At 32.0% G+C, this 15059-nt stretch overlaps 1 protein-coding gene across 2 annotated transcripts in view; it reads left to right on the forward strand.

Annotated features, from left to right (window-relative positions):
- The window catches only part of LOC121383274 (cytoplasmic polyadenylation element-binding protein 2-like), a 33101-nt gene extending 20058 nt beyond the window's left edge, over positions 1-13043 (forward strand). For both annotated transcript variants that reach the window (XM_041513188.1, XM_041513189.1), the window contains 4 exons: positions 208-326; positions 764-878; positions 3334-3515; positions 5976-13043. In XM_041513188.1, the coding sequence (XP_041369122.1) occupies positions 208-326; positions 764-878; positions 3334-3515; positions 5976-6203 (644 nt within the window). In that variant the 3' untranslated portion in view covers positions 6204-13043. The remainder of the gene's footprint in view (positions 1-207; positions 327-763; positions 879-3333; positions 3516-5975) is intronic.
- The last annotated feature ends 2016 nt before the right edge of the window (positions 13044-15059 follow it).

The raw sequence follows: 15059 nt of genomic DNA on the forward strand, positions 1-15059 counted from the left end.
ACTGGCAATGTCACGGTAACTTTAGATTTGTTAATGAATGTATACCTTTGGTTGTTGTAAGTCAAATCTGAACATTCATGTTTTTAATTATTATTTGTATTGATAGAGTCCTTGGTTTTGAAAATGTCTTTTAATCACTGGTTAAGCTAGCTAATTTTTTAACAACTGACATTGATTTGTTATTATTCAATGCACTTTTAATTTCAGGATATTGCTTTTTGATATTTCAAGATGAAATGTCAGTACAGCATCTGATTGAAGCTTGTTTAATGGATGAGGATAAATTGTATTGGTGTGTTTCCAGCCCTACAATGAAGGATAAACCAGTAAGTCTGTTACCTACTGTTGTGATGTAATTAATTAATTTGTAGCTATTTATTGTCAATGTAAAACATGTCACTTGCAACTATGTAGTAAGAACAGTTTCCTAAAATTAATTCTTGTAATAAACTAAACTTTTTCTGTTGTTTTTTCCTCTAAATTTGTTCTTTTTAATAATCAGAATTTCTAAATTAATGTTTGATTTTATATCATGCATATCATATAAAAAAACATTGAAATGGGGAGGTGTTTGTGTGTGTATGTTAATGTGCATTTAAAATTGGGGGGTGGGGGGGGACATCTATAAAACTTTACTTTCAAAATTGACAATTTTCATGTACCCTTAAGTGGTTAATAAAAACGAGTACACTTTGTATGCTTGTGAAAGTATTAACAACTGTTTAGTACATGAAATTTTTCTATATTATTTTCTTTTAAACAGGTTCAAATTCGACCATGGAATTTAAGTGATTCTGATTTTGTAATGGATGGATCACAACCACTGGATCCTAGAAAAACAATATTTGTTGGGGGTGTACCAAGACCATTGCGTGCAGGTAAATATACGTCTCAAACTAATATTTTTCTAACCATTAAACAAGGCCTCTGAACAGTTTTAATTCCAAAATAAAATAAAATTAGGCAGGAAAACTCCACTTGCCAAAATTAAAATAATACACTTTGGTCATGTGTGTTTTTAAACTTGTCGTTAATTAATGAGCATTCAGATTTTGTTATAATATGAAATTTGAACCACTCTTCAGCAGTAAAACAGCTATAACCACTCATAACTTAGGGCAGTTATAAAAAGCCTACATATTTCTACATGTATATGAACTAAAATCACTGTCAGTGGTGGTATTATCTGTTACATAATCCTGAACCAAGACTGATAATTAAACTAGGTACATACAATCCAAAACTAATAAAAGTGTATGTGAAGGTTATGCTTTTTTTTCCTTCTGTGTTTGGTAATAATACTAAGATATGAATGTGTCAAAAAGCTTATGAGAATGACTGCTATTAATATATGGACAAAAAAGCTACATTTTGTTATCTCTGGTTTTATTATTTGACTACTATTATTAAGTTTGTTGATAATGTGAATACTCGAAAGGTTGATTTTCATGAAATACCTCATTTTAGAGGTACCAGAAAGTTTCCTGTTATTGTTCTTAACCTTTACGATATGATTTTGGTTGATGCTTTGCATATATTCTTAAAGGGACATACCCTAGTTTTAACCCATGAAAATTAACACTAAGTTTAGTTAATCTACAAACCTGTAACACATTTGGATAAAGTTACAAATGAGTGAAACAGGAGTCTGTGACTTTGAAATGGTGAAATGCCTTCTAAAAATAGACTAAAACTCGACTCCATAACTCATTTATCAGACGCACATGCTTTTTAAAAAATATGAGAAATGCATTTTGTGATATTAAAAACACCAGGATGACCAAAAACACTTCGAATGTACAGAAATTGAAAATCTAAACAATAAAATCTAAGTAAAGTATGATTTAACCTTTAGACTACTGGTTTAATTTTTAACAAAAACCACTTTGAGTGGGTACAAGTTTATAATTTTTACTCACATATATTCACTTAAATGTTTTATAAATACATGAAATAAAGCTCATATATGAATCGGTAAGTATTATTTTCGTGTCTTTTTTGTAATTTTTATTATTTTTAGATCGGCTGATGGTGATTAAAATTAGCCCAAAAAAAATCGAAAAAGTTGCGTTTACTTACGGGCATTTGTGGCCAGCTGTCCAGTATTTATGTCCATTATTCCCGAAACCCGAACTACGATTCATATTGCAATATTTGGTAATTTTCGTTGTTGGTAAAACGATCAAATTTATTATCAAATTAGCTGTCACAATCAGCTATCGATCCCTGAAAATGACAGCGACGTCCCGCCATTGTTGTCAAGCGAAAATACTTGCCGAAAACCACTTTTTGAACTAAAAATTTCACGGTATTTTTTAATTGAAAAAAATCAACACAAAAGCCACCATTTTAAAAAAAAATCTTTTTGATTTTATTTTGATTTTTTCAATTGAAAAATACCTTGAAAGTTCAAAAAGTGGTTTTCGGCAAGTATTTTTGCTTGACAACAATGGCGGCATGTCGCAGTCATTTTCAGGGATCGATAGCTGATTGTGACAGCTAATTTGATAATAAATTTGATCGTTTTACCAACAATGAAAATCACCAAATATTCCAATATGAATCATAGTTCGGGTTTTAAAAAAAATCTGGTCAGAAACCCACTGTTATCGGGAATAATGGACATAAAAACTGGACAGCTGGTCACAAATGCCTGTAAGTAAATGCAACTTTTTAGATTTTTTCCCCTAATTTTAATCACCATTAACTGATCTAAAAATCATAAAATTTACAAAAACCCACGAAAATAATACTTACCGATTCATATATGAACTTTATTTCATGTATTTATAAAACATTTAAGTGAATATATGTCAGAAAAAAATTGTAAACTTGTACCCACTCAATGTGGTTTTTGTCAAAAATTAATCCAGTAGTTAAAGGTTAAAAAGGTTTTGTTAATTGGATACATGTTAACAACAACAGCAAACTCTAGTCTCTAATAAAAACCTCAAAGTACCCACCCCATTTCTCAGGCATAGACTGGAGGAGTTCAGCTATAACTTTTTTTAATGAAGTATTGGGCTATTCATATAGATGTCCTGGGAAAATAGACAAAAAGAGTCCACTGGTTTCAATTCAAAACCCCACCCTCTACCCCATCTATACTATGCTATGCCCCTGCATCACGAGACCTAACAGTGTTTTCTGCGTTTCTTATCCAAGGTCATATGTATGCTGTTACAGTTAGGTTATGTTCTCCCAAATGTCATATTAATGCAAACTATACTAATTATATGTTTTGGTCAATGCTGTCTCTTGTCGTAAGCAATAGCTGCTGCATGTCCTTAGTAATTTTGCAATTATTGTATTGTGGCTCACATTGTTTTGCAGTTGAACTTGCAATGATTATGGATCGTTTATATGGTGGAGTCTGCTATGCAGGGATTGATACAGATCCTGAGTTAAAATATCCTAAGGGAGCAGGACGAGTGGCATTTTCTAATCAACAGAGCTATATTGCTGCTATTAGTGCAAGATTTGTCCAGCTTCAGCATGGTGATATTGACAAACGGGTAAGCTTATAAAAAGTAGTGTAAATTGGCACCAATATGTTCTCAAAATCACTTTCAGTTGGGAGAGGAGGAATTAAAAAAAAAAATTAAAAATTAAAAAAACGATATTTGCCAAATAGTTTTTTTAAAAATCATAGTGATATTTGTATAGTTTTATCTTGAATCATGAACGCGAAACGATTAACATGAAAAAAAAAAAAAAAAAAAAATTAATCACATATGATCAGTGAAAACCCACACAAATTGTATATATTTTACATAATAGAATAAATAATATAAAAAAGGAATAAAAGTTATGAATTTTAATTCCCATATATGTATAAAAAGTACGCGTACTCAGTACTGTATCTTGAAAATTAATAAAAGATGGCACCGTTGAAGCGTTTGACAGCCTTAGCTAGCACATGTTTAGACAAATGGAGTAATAACGTCATCACTGATTGGATGAAATTTGACCTCTACTGGCTCTTGAGATAACAGTACATGTAGCTGTTCTGCTTACTCCCACTTGTTAAAAAAAAAGGTGAAAACCGTTTGTTAATTTTAAAATCCTTTATAATTATTGGATACACTACATTGAACAGTCAACAATAAATACATTTATAGATTATTTCATTTTATTTTATGCTATTTTAAGCAGTTTGTATTGCACAAAAGCCTCTTGCTTCGGACTAGGACACTCGACCAGACAGAGCTCCGTACACAGGTGTTGACAGATGTTGATTGTAACCAGTTGCCAATTCTGGGTCCTTTGTTTTAATTGGAGTGTAATGCCTTGATGGCTCTCTAAACCAAGAATGGTGCTATCGTTAATGTCTGTGTAATCTCTTGACCGACTCAGCGACTTTGACAAATGTCTAGCCTAGTGGCAGTCGATTGACACTACTGTAGGTCCGACTTCAGTGACTGGCGATATACTTAGGCAGACTTTAAAATCACAAACGTCTGAAACACCAGACCACTATTGACCACTATTTATTTATTATTTTAAATCATGCACGAGATACCAATGTCTGGGCTGGCCGGTCCGCTTAACTGATAGGAATTTGTTCCAATAATAGAAATGGACAGGTGCTTCGGACCGACAAGAATGACAAAAGTGAGACCGGCAAACGCGTGTTTTTAAAAAATAATTTCGGTCTCAGAGATCGAGAATCGGTCCCAGACCAGGAAAAAAGGGCTTTTCCCCACCCCTGGCAGATTGTCAATTATTTTGTCATCACTCTTTCCAAAATTTCACAGCATCACAGCATTCTTTCCTTTCTTGGACTGGATTTAACATAATTCTGGTAATGTTAACTTAATGTTCATATTTCTAGTAAATGAAATTGTGAGTGCAACAGTTACTTTTACATTGGAAGCAAACAGAATAGTCTGAACACATGAAATTTTCTTTTTGTTGTTTTTTAGCATCAGTTTATCTTTATATTCAAAGAACTAGTCACCAAATGTTCATATGCAATTCGTGTAAATCGTCCTAACCAACGATATTGGTTTGGTGAGTGGTGCAAACCATGTTTAAATTGGTGATAACATCAAAACTCGCCAGTGGCTAGTAACTCTTATTTCACAAATATGTTCGATATTTCACTAAATGTTATTTTATAAATTTAATTACTGTGTACATTTTCTGAAAGATCAATGCAAGACATTATTATGTTGAATGTTTTTAGATAATGTTTTAATATAGTAGCTTGTTTATTTTGGGTTTATGTTGAGACACCAATTGTAATTCAATCTGCTTGATGCGAATTTTGATCGGCTAATCATATCCATTTGTGGCATTAAAACCAACATTAACATTTCAGAAATTATAGGCATTCTCCAAAAATGTATTTACACATTCTCTCTGTTTATTTGGACATTCGTACTTTAAAATATTGTCTTTGACCCAGCAGGGGGCGAGATGTAGCCCAGTGGTACAGCGCTCGCTTAATGCGCATTCGGTGTGTGATCGATCCCCATCGGTGGGCCCATTGGGCTATTTCTCGTTCCAGCCAGTGTACGACGACTGGTATATCAAAGGCTGTGGTATGTACTACCCTGTCTGGGATGGTGCATATAAAAGATCCCTTGCTGCTAATCGAAAAGAGTAGCCCATGAAGTGGTAATAGCAGGTTTCCTCTCTCAATATCTGTGGTTCTTAATCATATGTCTGACACCATGTAACCGTAAATACAATGTGTTGAGTGCATCGTTAAATAAAACATTTCTTTCTCTTTTTTTTCTCTCCACAGCATTGCTTAATTGCCACGGGCAATTGCAGGGGTTGTGTGTGATGATGACTGCAATACTTAAGTAAATTTTAATGGATTTGAGTTGCAGGGGGAAAAATTCAATTGTGACAGTAAAACCAGCATTAACGCCCATAATTGGTCAGATACAATATAGGTATCCCCTAACTACACCATAGTTTAAAAAGCAACATGATGTTGTTACACATTCCTATGTTTATTTTAGGTTGAAGTAAAGCCGTACGTTCTTGATGATCAGATGTGTGATGAATGCCAAGGTGCAAGGTGCGGAGGCAAGTTTGCACCCTTCTTTTGTGCAAATGTTACATGCTTGCAGTACTACTGCGAGTATTGTTGGGCACAAATTCATTCTCGTCCAGGAAGAGAATTTCACAAGCCTCTTGTCAAAGAGGGAGCTGATAGGCCAAGAGCAGTGCCATTTCGTTGGTGCTAGGTTGTTGATCATGTGGATGAACAAAACAGGAAGTAACTAATGAACTGCCATCTTTTAATAGGGCTTCTGCTTTTTTCAAGTTCATCCACCTTTTTATATATGTTTTAATGTTTTCAGGGTTGCCTCATTATTATTATTGTGATATTGTCTTTAAAATAATTGTTTCAGATTGATACTACTTTACATATTTATCCTGTTAACCGTAGGCCATTGTTCAGCAAAACATACATGTATGCTATCCACAGAGTGATACTACTTACTTGCCAGTGAATGCATAAAGTGACACATGCCTCAAGATGAAAAATATTTACATCTGTGCTTGCTATTAAGACAAAGGCATGATCTCAAAATACCAAAGAAGTTTCATGTATGTTTATGAAATAGATGGTTTGCAAGCCAGTGGTGAATCTTGTCAAATTTATAGTCTTTTTTGAGATAAATATATATTATTAATATGTATTAGAGATTCAGTCTGCATTTTGGTGTTTTGGTCAAAGTTGAGAGAATACGTAGACTAATTGTTTTGGGCCGTATTTAACATTTGTAGATTAGACAAAAAAAAATTCTTGTTGTGTGGATATCATATCTAGTCAAAAATGAATTTCCAGTTCCATAATGTGGTTATGCATATGTGTAAATTTGCAGGGAAAATATATTTTGTAGAGAGAATTGTATGTTAATTGTAACATGTTCGTTTGAACTTTCAGCATTTATCACTTTGTAAGATTACTATTTATATAGTCAGTTTTATACATTTGCGCAAAACTGAAATCTTTCATTGCATGCAGAAACTATTTTTGTTACTAAATTGCCATTTCTTTTTTATAACAATTACTGTGATTTCACTTAACACATTCACTTTTTGTACGAAGCCGTCATGAATCATAGAATGCCCTCCTTGGACAAATGAAATCAGTTTATAATGATTGTAATTAGCTAGGAATATAAATCAAGGGCACAATGTGCCATGGCATTACCCCACATGCATTCCCTGTTAATAGTGCCATAAGGCTTTGGAAATGCCCATCTTATGATCTAGTGAGACTTAAGCATATATTTTATTGGGTTTTTTTTTTTTAAAAGTAATGTGCTCTTGAGCAAAAATTGTGCAATTTATTTAAAGGTTGTGCGATAACAGTTATATTTTGCTCAAAGAGGATGAACTAATGTTTTGTTGTTAAATCATAAAGAATTACATTGATTTGTTTTATAATCACTACTGATGAAATAGCAATACGTGAAAAACATGTATAAACTATGTTAAAATGGTAGAATTATGTAATATGCATGCATGTATGTCAACATACTTTGACATCAGTTTGTCAGTGTTATAACAGACAATATTTTTACCATCATCTTTACTGGTGTTCTACCGTTTCGGATTATTCTCAGTTGTTTACTGCAGTAGTAAGTACAAAAGATACATAATAATTATTCCTCAAATCATTATTTTTGCTAACTAATATACTTTATTTCAGGATTTTCGAAATTGATGTAAAAGTTAGGTGTGTGGGGGTATATAAATGTAACATTTGAAGTTAGAGACAGTTGAAGAACTGGACATTTGACGTATTTACCGTATGAAGTCTGGTGATGGTCAAAAGTGAAAACATTTGTCACAGTTGTGGCCATGGAGACTTCTTGTCATTTACGTGTATTAATGAAAAATGACCTGATAATATTCTGAGGTGAGGATGAATTATTACAGTGGGGGTATGTAGTCTTTTAGAGTGGACTCAGTTTGTATGTTAGTTTTGGTTTCGGTTTTAATTTTGGGATCTGTGATTGTGACAATGTGCATTTTAGAATGCATTGATTTCCAATCTTTGTTACTATTTATTGATACAGTTGATTACTTAAATGAAATTCGTACACAAATTTCAGACTTACTTGGCTTCCATAGGGGCTCGGTGTTAAATAATATGTAGCATTGGTACCTTTTATTATTTCACCAAGTAGAATGTTATTTGCGTGTATGAATGATAAAATAATTTTTAGGTGATATTGAAAAATATGAACCATTGCATCGACTATAATTAATGTTTTGCAGTTTGCAGAATTTGTTACGCTGTTCTGAATTTTGAACTTTTTCAATTTTTGCATGATGTTTATAATAAAAAAAAAAATTCACATTATTTTTTATCTACAACATATTTTGAATAACTAGATGTTGGGTATTTTGTACTTTTGTCTGTTTTTTATATTGTTAGCAATTAAGCAGTGAGACAAATGATATGCTTCCATATTTAACATTAGGAAGGGTATTGATGCACATAATCTACAATTGTGAGATCTACTCAGATTGTTTTTATTTATTATCCTTAGTTGATGTCTTTCCTTATGTTGTTGACTTAGTTGACAGTGCTTAACATTGCCTTTATTCACAGATCTGTGATCATTTTCTAATAACTTGCTAGCTCATTCACAATGAAACAATTACAAAAGACTTTTGTACGGTTATATTTTTCCACACTGAAACAATTGCGGGTTAAATAACATTAACTGTGATCATTAAGTGAATCTTGTAAAAAATTCAGAAATGAAATAATACCATTTTGACATGTACACCAGGTTGGCTGTTTGTTTCAGCATTGAAACATGTTTGTTGAGTCCAGTTGGACAATGGTTCTAATCAGATGTTAAAAACAAAATGTGCACACTACTGTAAATTTTCCTTTATTGATCATTAGCTTCAATGATTTTTTGTTTGTTACAATTTTGCTATTTTTGAAGTACATTTTATATTTCCTTTTTTATATTATCATTGTTAATGTAGAAAGAGTCATATTTTTTATTCACTTTATTTTTAAGTTGTATAAATGGTAAAACTAGCAAAACAAAATTACCTACGCTTGAATGTGGAACCAAACTAAACATTTACAAGTTCTGTTGTAAATGTGTGGAAAGAATGGGGGTTTCCCCCCCCCCCCCCGAAATCTGCAACATTTTTCTGTTTGATTTGATTTGTAATTCCCAAGAAGAAAAACTAAATTAACAAATAACTAAAAATACTGTAAGGTAACTTTTGCCTTGAACACAGTTTGTGAACAAATGCTTAATCCTTGTTTTCACTATTGATTAGATAGTGAATATGAATGGTAATTGAGACAAAACAAAGTTTATGTCGATGATGATAATAAAAAGATTGCCGAAGGGCAGTGTCATGATATTTTTTCATTCCTATCAGTGTCAACTATGAACATTTGATACAGTAAATAAATTTGTTAAGTTTATTCATTTAACTTTATTTAAAGGAATTATATCAGTACATAGTAATCCAACATTGCATTTATATCATATACAAACAGTGTTATTGGATGGGGGAAGGATTGATATGCATTTAAAGTTGGCAGCAAAATCAGTTGTGAGCTTGCAATAACTGTTTAAATATGTGACAACACAAGTGTTATGTTGTTATTTAATTTAACTGTTTGAAACAGAATGAAACATAATGGACACTGCTAAATCTTTGATTTGATTATTAAGTGGAAGATGTGACTTCAACCTGTAGACAGTTTGACCAATGATTGAAAGCAAAGATTGTATTTTTTAAAATTCCATGCTTTGTTTAAGAAGTATAGAGAATTTGACCAAACTGAGTTCGAGCCAACAAGATTTTGTTGAACATTAAAAATATGAAATTTAAAGTTAAAAAAAAAAAACTTGGGTAGTGATTATAAACATACATGTTGGTTTTTTTATTTTAAACCATGGTTCCACAAAGCTATAATTTTATTTTGTTGTTTTACTTTTCTGCCAACTGGTATTCACAAAACTCTGAAACACAAAGTGTCTTATTTGTTATCCGTTTACATTGATACTCAGTTTAATATATTTATTATGTTTTTGTATTAAAATTAGCAGAGTGTATCCGTTAAATGTTGTTTCAGTTTTCTGTGAATCTCTCTGTCACTATTGTGTAAATGAAAGTGTGTTATGCTTTTAGTGGCAGATTGATGGACTGGTGGAAATAAAATTTATTACGACAGTGATATAATTAAAAATTATTTACTCATGTTTCACTTGTAGATATGTATTTATCCTGTATTTATTTTTCTGTGGCCAGTTATATTTTTCTGCATGTGAATTTTATATTTAATTAGAGTACAGGCCATCAGATGATATTTTTAAGTGCAAATACAAATGCTAGTCAATAACGTGGCAACTTGTTGTCACATTATTATTATTATTATTATTACTATTATTATTATTTATATATTTTTTTTGTTCTTGTTTGAATAAAGAAAAATTCTGAGAACAGATTAAAATGGTGCTGCAATTTGCTTGTTCTAAAAGAATGGGCAAATTGAAGATACCATTATTTATTTATTTATTTACAGATTGTTACAGAAAGTGTAAATCCCAGTGCTTGCCACTTTAACCCTGTCTCTGTCTCTATCTATTTTTTCACCAGCATGAACTTGTTTATTATATATTCCATCTAATATATTAAAATTTACAAGTAGATAATTTCATGGTTGTTTTGTTCCATCTTTTTCACTGCAAATAAATTACAATTGAATTATTTTCTTTCAATTAATTAACTAATTAATTAAGTCTTAACAGAAGAGTTATTAATTATGTGAATTTTGGTAAGCATAACTAGATATATTTTCTTTAGATAACAGAATTATTAAACGTGGTTAATTTGAATTGAACAATATTAGATGTTCTCCTTCATCTGCTTTGATGTGTGTGAGCACACACACACGTACACGTACACATACACATAAATACAAATTACTAGAAGTGTTGTCTTTTTTTGTTTCTGCATTTTTTTTATTTTTTTTTAATATAGCTCACTAACACATCTTAGTCGAGGATTTCATTTTCAAGTTGCCTGTTAAAAGTCACTGTTTCCATATTTATTCTGTTGGTGTTGGGATTAAGCAGAAACTTACAAGTGCAATATTTCAGGAGATGTTCTATTTTGGTTATTATGTCATTGTATTCGTATTGCTTATTTTTATAGCACTTAATATATGTCAGTACAGTGATTGTATCAATATTGTGATTTTAACCAAGATATATACCCATTTGCATGCTATAATATTCCATTAATAAATAAACAGCTGCTGTTATTTTTTTTAGTACATGATTTTATATATCACAAGGATCACTGGCATGTCTCAATTGTTTTCTTGTTTACATAGGTTTCAATATTTGACGATTGATGTTTTTGTAACAAATATGGCAAAATTATGGGTGGGGGTAAATTGCATGTAAACCGACTTGTTCAGGGCTAAACTTACAACATAAAATGTTTTGTTTTTAACCTAAATGTCTATTCAGTACAAAGGTTGGGGTTGGAGGGATGGGAGAAAATTAAAATTTAATCCGATACTCCACAATGGGTTATATGTCATTTTATAGTTGACTGTTAAATCATGTGGTCAGAAGATTTAACCTGGGTTAAAATAAGACTTGTTAAATTGAAATAAAATTGCTGTCAATGAAGATATAGCATAATTTCACATAAGAAAACACACATGCAGTACCATTACAGCTCTCCTCTGCGTTGAGTTCATCATGGGTGGCAAACGTGTCCGTTTTGGTTTTGAGATTTTCTTTTTTAAAATGTGTATAATATTAATGTGCCAGTTAACATATTCAACAAACTAAACAAAACACAAATATTTAGATTTGCATAATTTTCATTTTAACAACAACTAGGTGTATATGCCAAAGATTGCTTGTACTAATTCCTATCATTAAGGCATCCTATATTTTTCCTTTATCTTCTGACATTTCATTTGTAATAACAAATCACTTTCAAATGTAATTCATCAGTAGATGGTTTTTCAAATGGTATATGTATGACTATTTAATTAAGTACATGAATACATAGATCCTTGAAATTGATGACCCATGAATGGTGAAATGATTCATATATCTAAAATAATAAAACATATTTGTCCTCAAGTTAGATTTAAATTTGTTAAATATCCATATCCCATGCATGTGCTGAACAACGAACATTTTCACCTACCTTTTTTTTTTGTAACAGTTCAGTTCATGTGGTTGTGGTATTATTGAGGTTATAGTAAATATTTGTCAGAGTCAAGATTTATCATAGTCTTGTGTTGCAGTAAACGGTTTGTCAAATGTTGAAACCTATGTTATGTACTAGAACACGGCATGTACAAGCATTTTAATGTTTAAAAAAAGATTTAGTTTTACTGTGTATGCTGTGTATTTATTTATTTATTCTTATTAAGTGATTCAGTATTAGAATGTTTCATATTTTGTAATACACTGTAATATGTAACCGAGTTTGAAAAACAAAGAAAATTATGCTATATTTTGTTTATTTTCGGAGCTGTATTTTTTTTAAGAGAGGAAAGTATATATTGTAGGTTGCTATTTATTTGGAATCTTGTAAATTGAACTGTTTGTACCATCAGTTAGCTAAGTATTTAATGGTGAATATTTTATTTGCATGTATAATCTTAAAATTTCTTGACCAATTTCACACCTGTTGTGTTTTGTATATGGGGAGTTTTCTTAGCATTTTTGTTGAATGCAGTTACGGATTATAAAGTTTCTATGTTTTAATAAAACAAGTCTTGTTTTTATTTTATTTAACAATGAACACTGCACTGGTGTCATTGGTAGCTTGTTTCTGTTTTTTAAAATTATTATTATTTATTGCTTAATGTTTGAATTTTTGCATTCATCACTGTCAAAATTATTCCAAATAGAAAAAAAAAATTCATGGTCGCTTTGTTTGATCTTTTTGCTGCTAACACGTTATTTATATTTTTAAAATAATTTTAATATCTTTCTATTCTTAACATTTGTGTAAGATTTTCTTCAGAAAAATAAAGGTTTTCAATAGTATAAGCATGATTGTTGTTGACTAACAGGTACTACTGATGGCTGCATGACACTAACATTTAGTGTCTTATGATGCATCAAATCAGTAGAACAGGATGTAGTTCGCTGGTACAGTGCTCACTCGAGGTGCAATGGATCAAAGGATCGATCCTGTAGATGGAAACTTTTCTCCGTTACAGACCGCTTTACAACAAGGTGTGTTATGTTACTCAATTTCTCTGTGTGAGAAAATGGGTGTGATGTTATTTTCTAAGTGGGAAAGTAGATGTGTTGTGTTTTCTTATGTATGGGGAAAGTGGGTATGTTATGATATCCTCTGTGGGGAAAGTGGGTGAGTTGTGTTGAAAAGTGCATGTTAAATACCACTAGCTGCTACTGATTAACAAATTTAGCTGTGTTGCAGCAGATATCTTATGACATAGGGTGCAACTAGCACTGTTGAATACCAAATATCCCAGGGCCAGGGCCAACTCTGCCACTCGCCAAATTCGCCAATTGCAAATTTCAGGAATAGTTGGCAAGTTTTATTTTGATCTGGCGAAACATTTAATGTAATAATTGGTATTTTGTTGAAAAATAACTGGATTTTGCACATTTGAAGATAATTTGGTGAATTGTTTTGCTCACCTAGAGCTAGCCCTGCAAGCCTTTGAATTTGTTCCAGTAATAGAAATGGATAGGTGCTTTGTACCGACAAGAATGACAAAAGTGGGCCCGGCAAACGCACATCTCCGAGATCGAGAATCGGTCCCAGACCAGGAGAAAAGGGCTTTTCCCCACCCCTGCTGCAAGGCCACATCTTGAAAAATATGTAGTTAATGTGGGTTTAGCTGGAAAAGACCCAATGTTAGTGATGCAAACCACTGATGACTGTAGAGTCCTTGTTTGATTGATGACATGCCATGGCTTTGCAAGATTCCTAATCATGAGTTTGTTCAGATGCAAGTCTGGATGCATGAGTTTTTTTAATAAGTTGGTAAAAATGTTTTGTTGACATCACTCGACTAACTGCTAGCATTCTGGGAACTGAAGTGGTAATCCATAGAATTTACAAATATAATGAGGAAACCAGTTAATATGATTTTCAATTGACTTGAAAACTTAAAAACGTTCATTCTTGTCTGCATGTATTAGATGTTTACCAGTAACGATACTGGTAGGTCACGATACAATATGTATCCTAATATGTGTGTTGCGATAAGATACATAAAGTAATTCTTAATGACACTAACCTTAGTTGGGCAATTTACTTTTTCTTTTTTTCCTCCTTTTGAATAATTAAATTAGTCTTGCTCAAGGTATCAATTTTAGTCAGTCCAATGTGTTTCTGGTCATCTTGATGTTTGTGGGAACTCTAAATTTATTTTATACAAAACAAAAACGATGTCATAGCTGAGATTCCATATGGGGTAGGTGGAGGGGACCACACTTTTAGTGGAGATTTAAATCATACTTTGTCCAGATGATCCTCTCATGGCCCAGATCATGTATTACTTTTGGGCAGATTTGAAATGCAAGATGGCTGCCCTGGTCTCTGATTAGTTGAAACAATTTTCAACTTCTTGTTCAGTTTTACAAGTCTGATTTTAACAAAAACTTACCAAATGTTATTTTTGAGGCCAATTCAAAAACCAATATAGCCACCTTGCCTCTGTGTAGTCGACATTTTTACTTCTCAAGTTCCACCATGCAGATTTAAATCCAACTTTGTACAATTTGAAATATAATATGGCTACCCTGACCTCTGACTGGCTAAGAGATTTTCTTGTTCTCAGTCCCACCATGCAGATTTCAACCAAATCTAGCACACATGATGATTATCACAGGACCCTGACCATTACCAGTATACATCTTCATTTATTCCCTAATTATGTGACAGGTGAAACATTAGAATTAACAAAATGGCGAGGCATATGTTGTCATGAAAGTGGATTTATTGGTTGAGGTTACAATACATACATATACACATCTTCATTTGTATGTTTGTTACATTAATGCCAAATTAGTGGTCATCCAACA

This window comes from Gigantopelta aegis, chromosome 10 (assembly GCF_016097555.1).
Source record: "Gigantopelta aegis isolate Gae_Host chromosome 10, Gae_host_genome, whole genome shotgun sequence".
Classification (NCBI taxonomy): domain Eukaryota; kingdom Metazoa; phylum Mollusca; class Gastropoda; order Neomphalida; family Peltospiridae; genus Gigantopelta; species Gigantopelta aegis.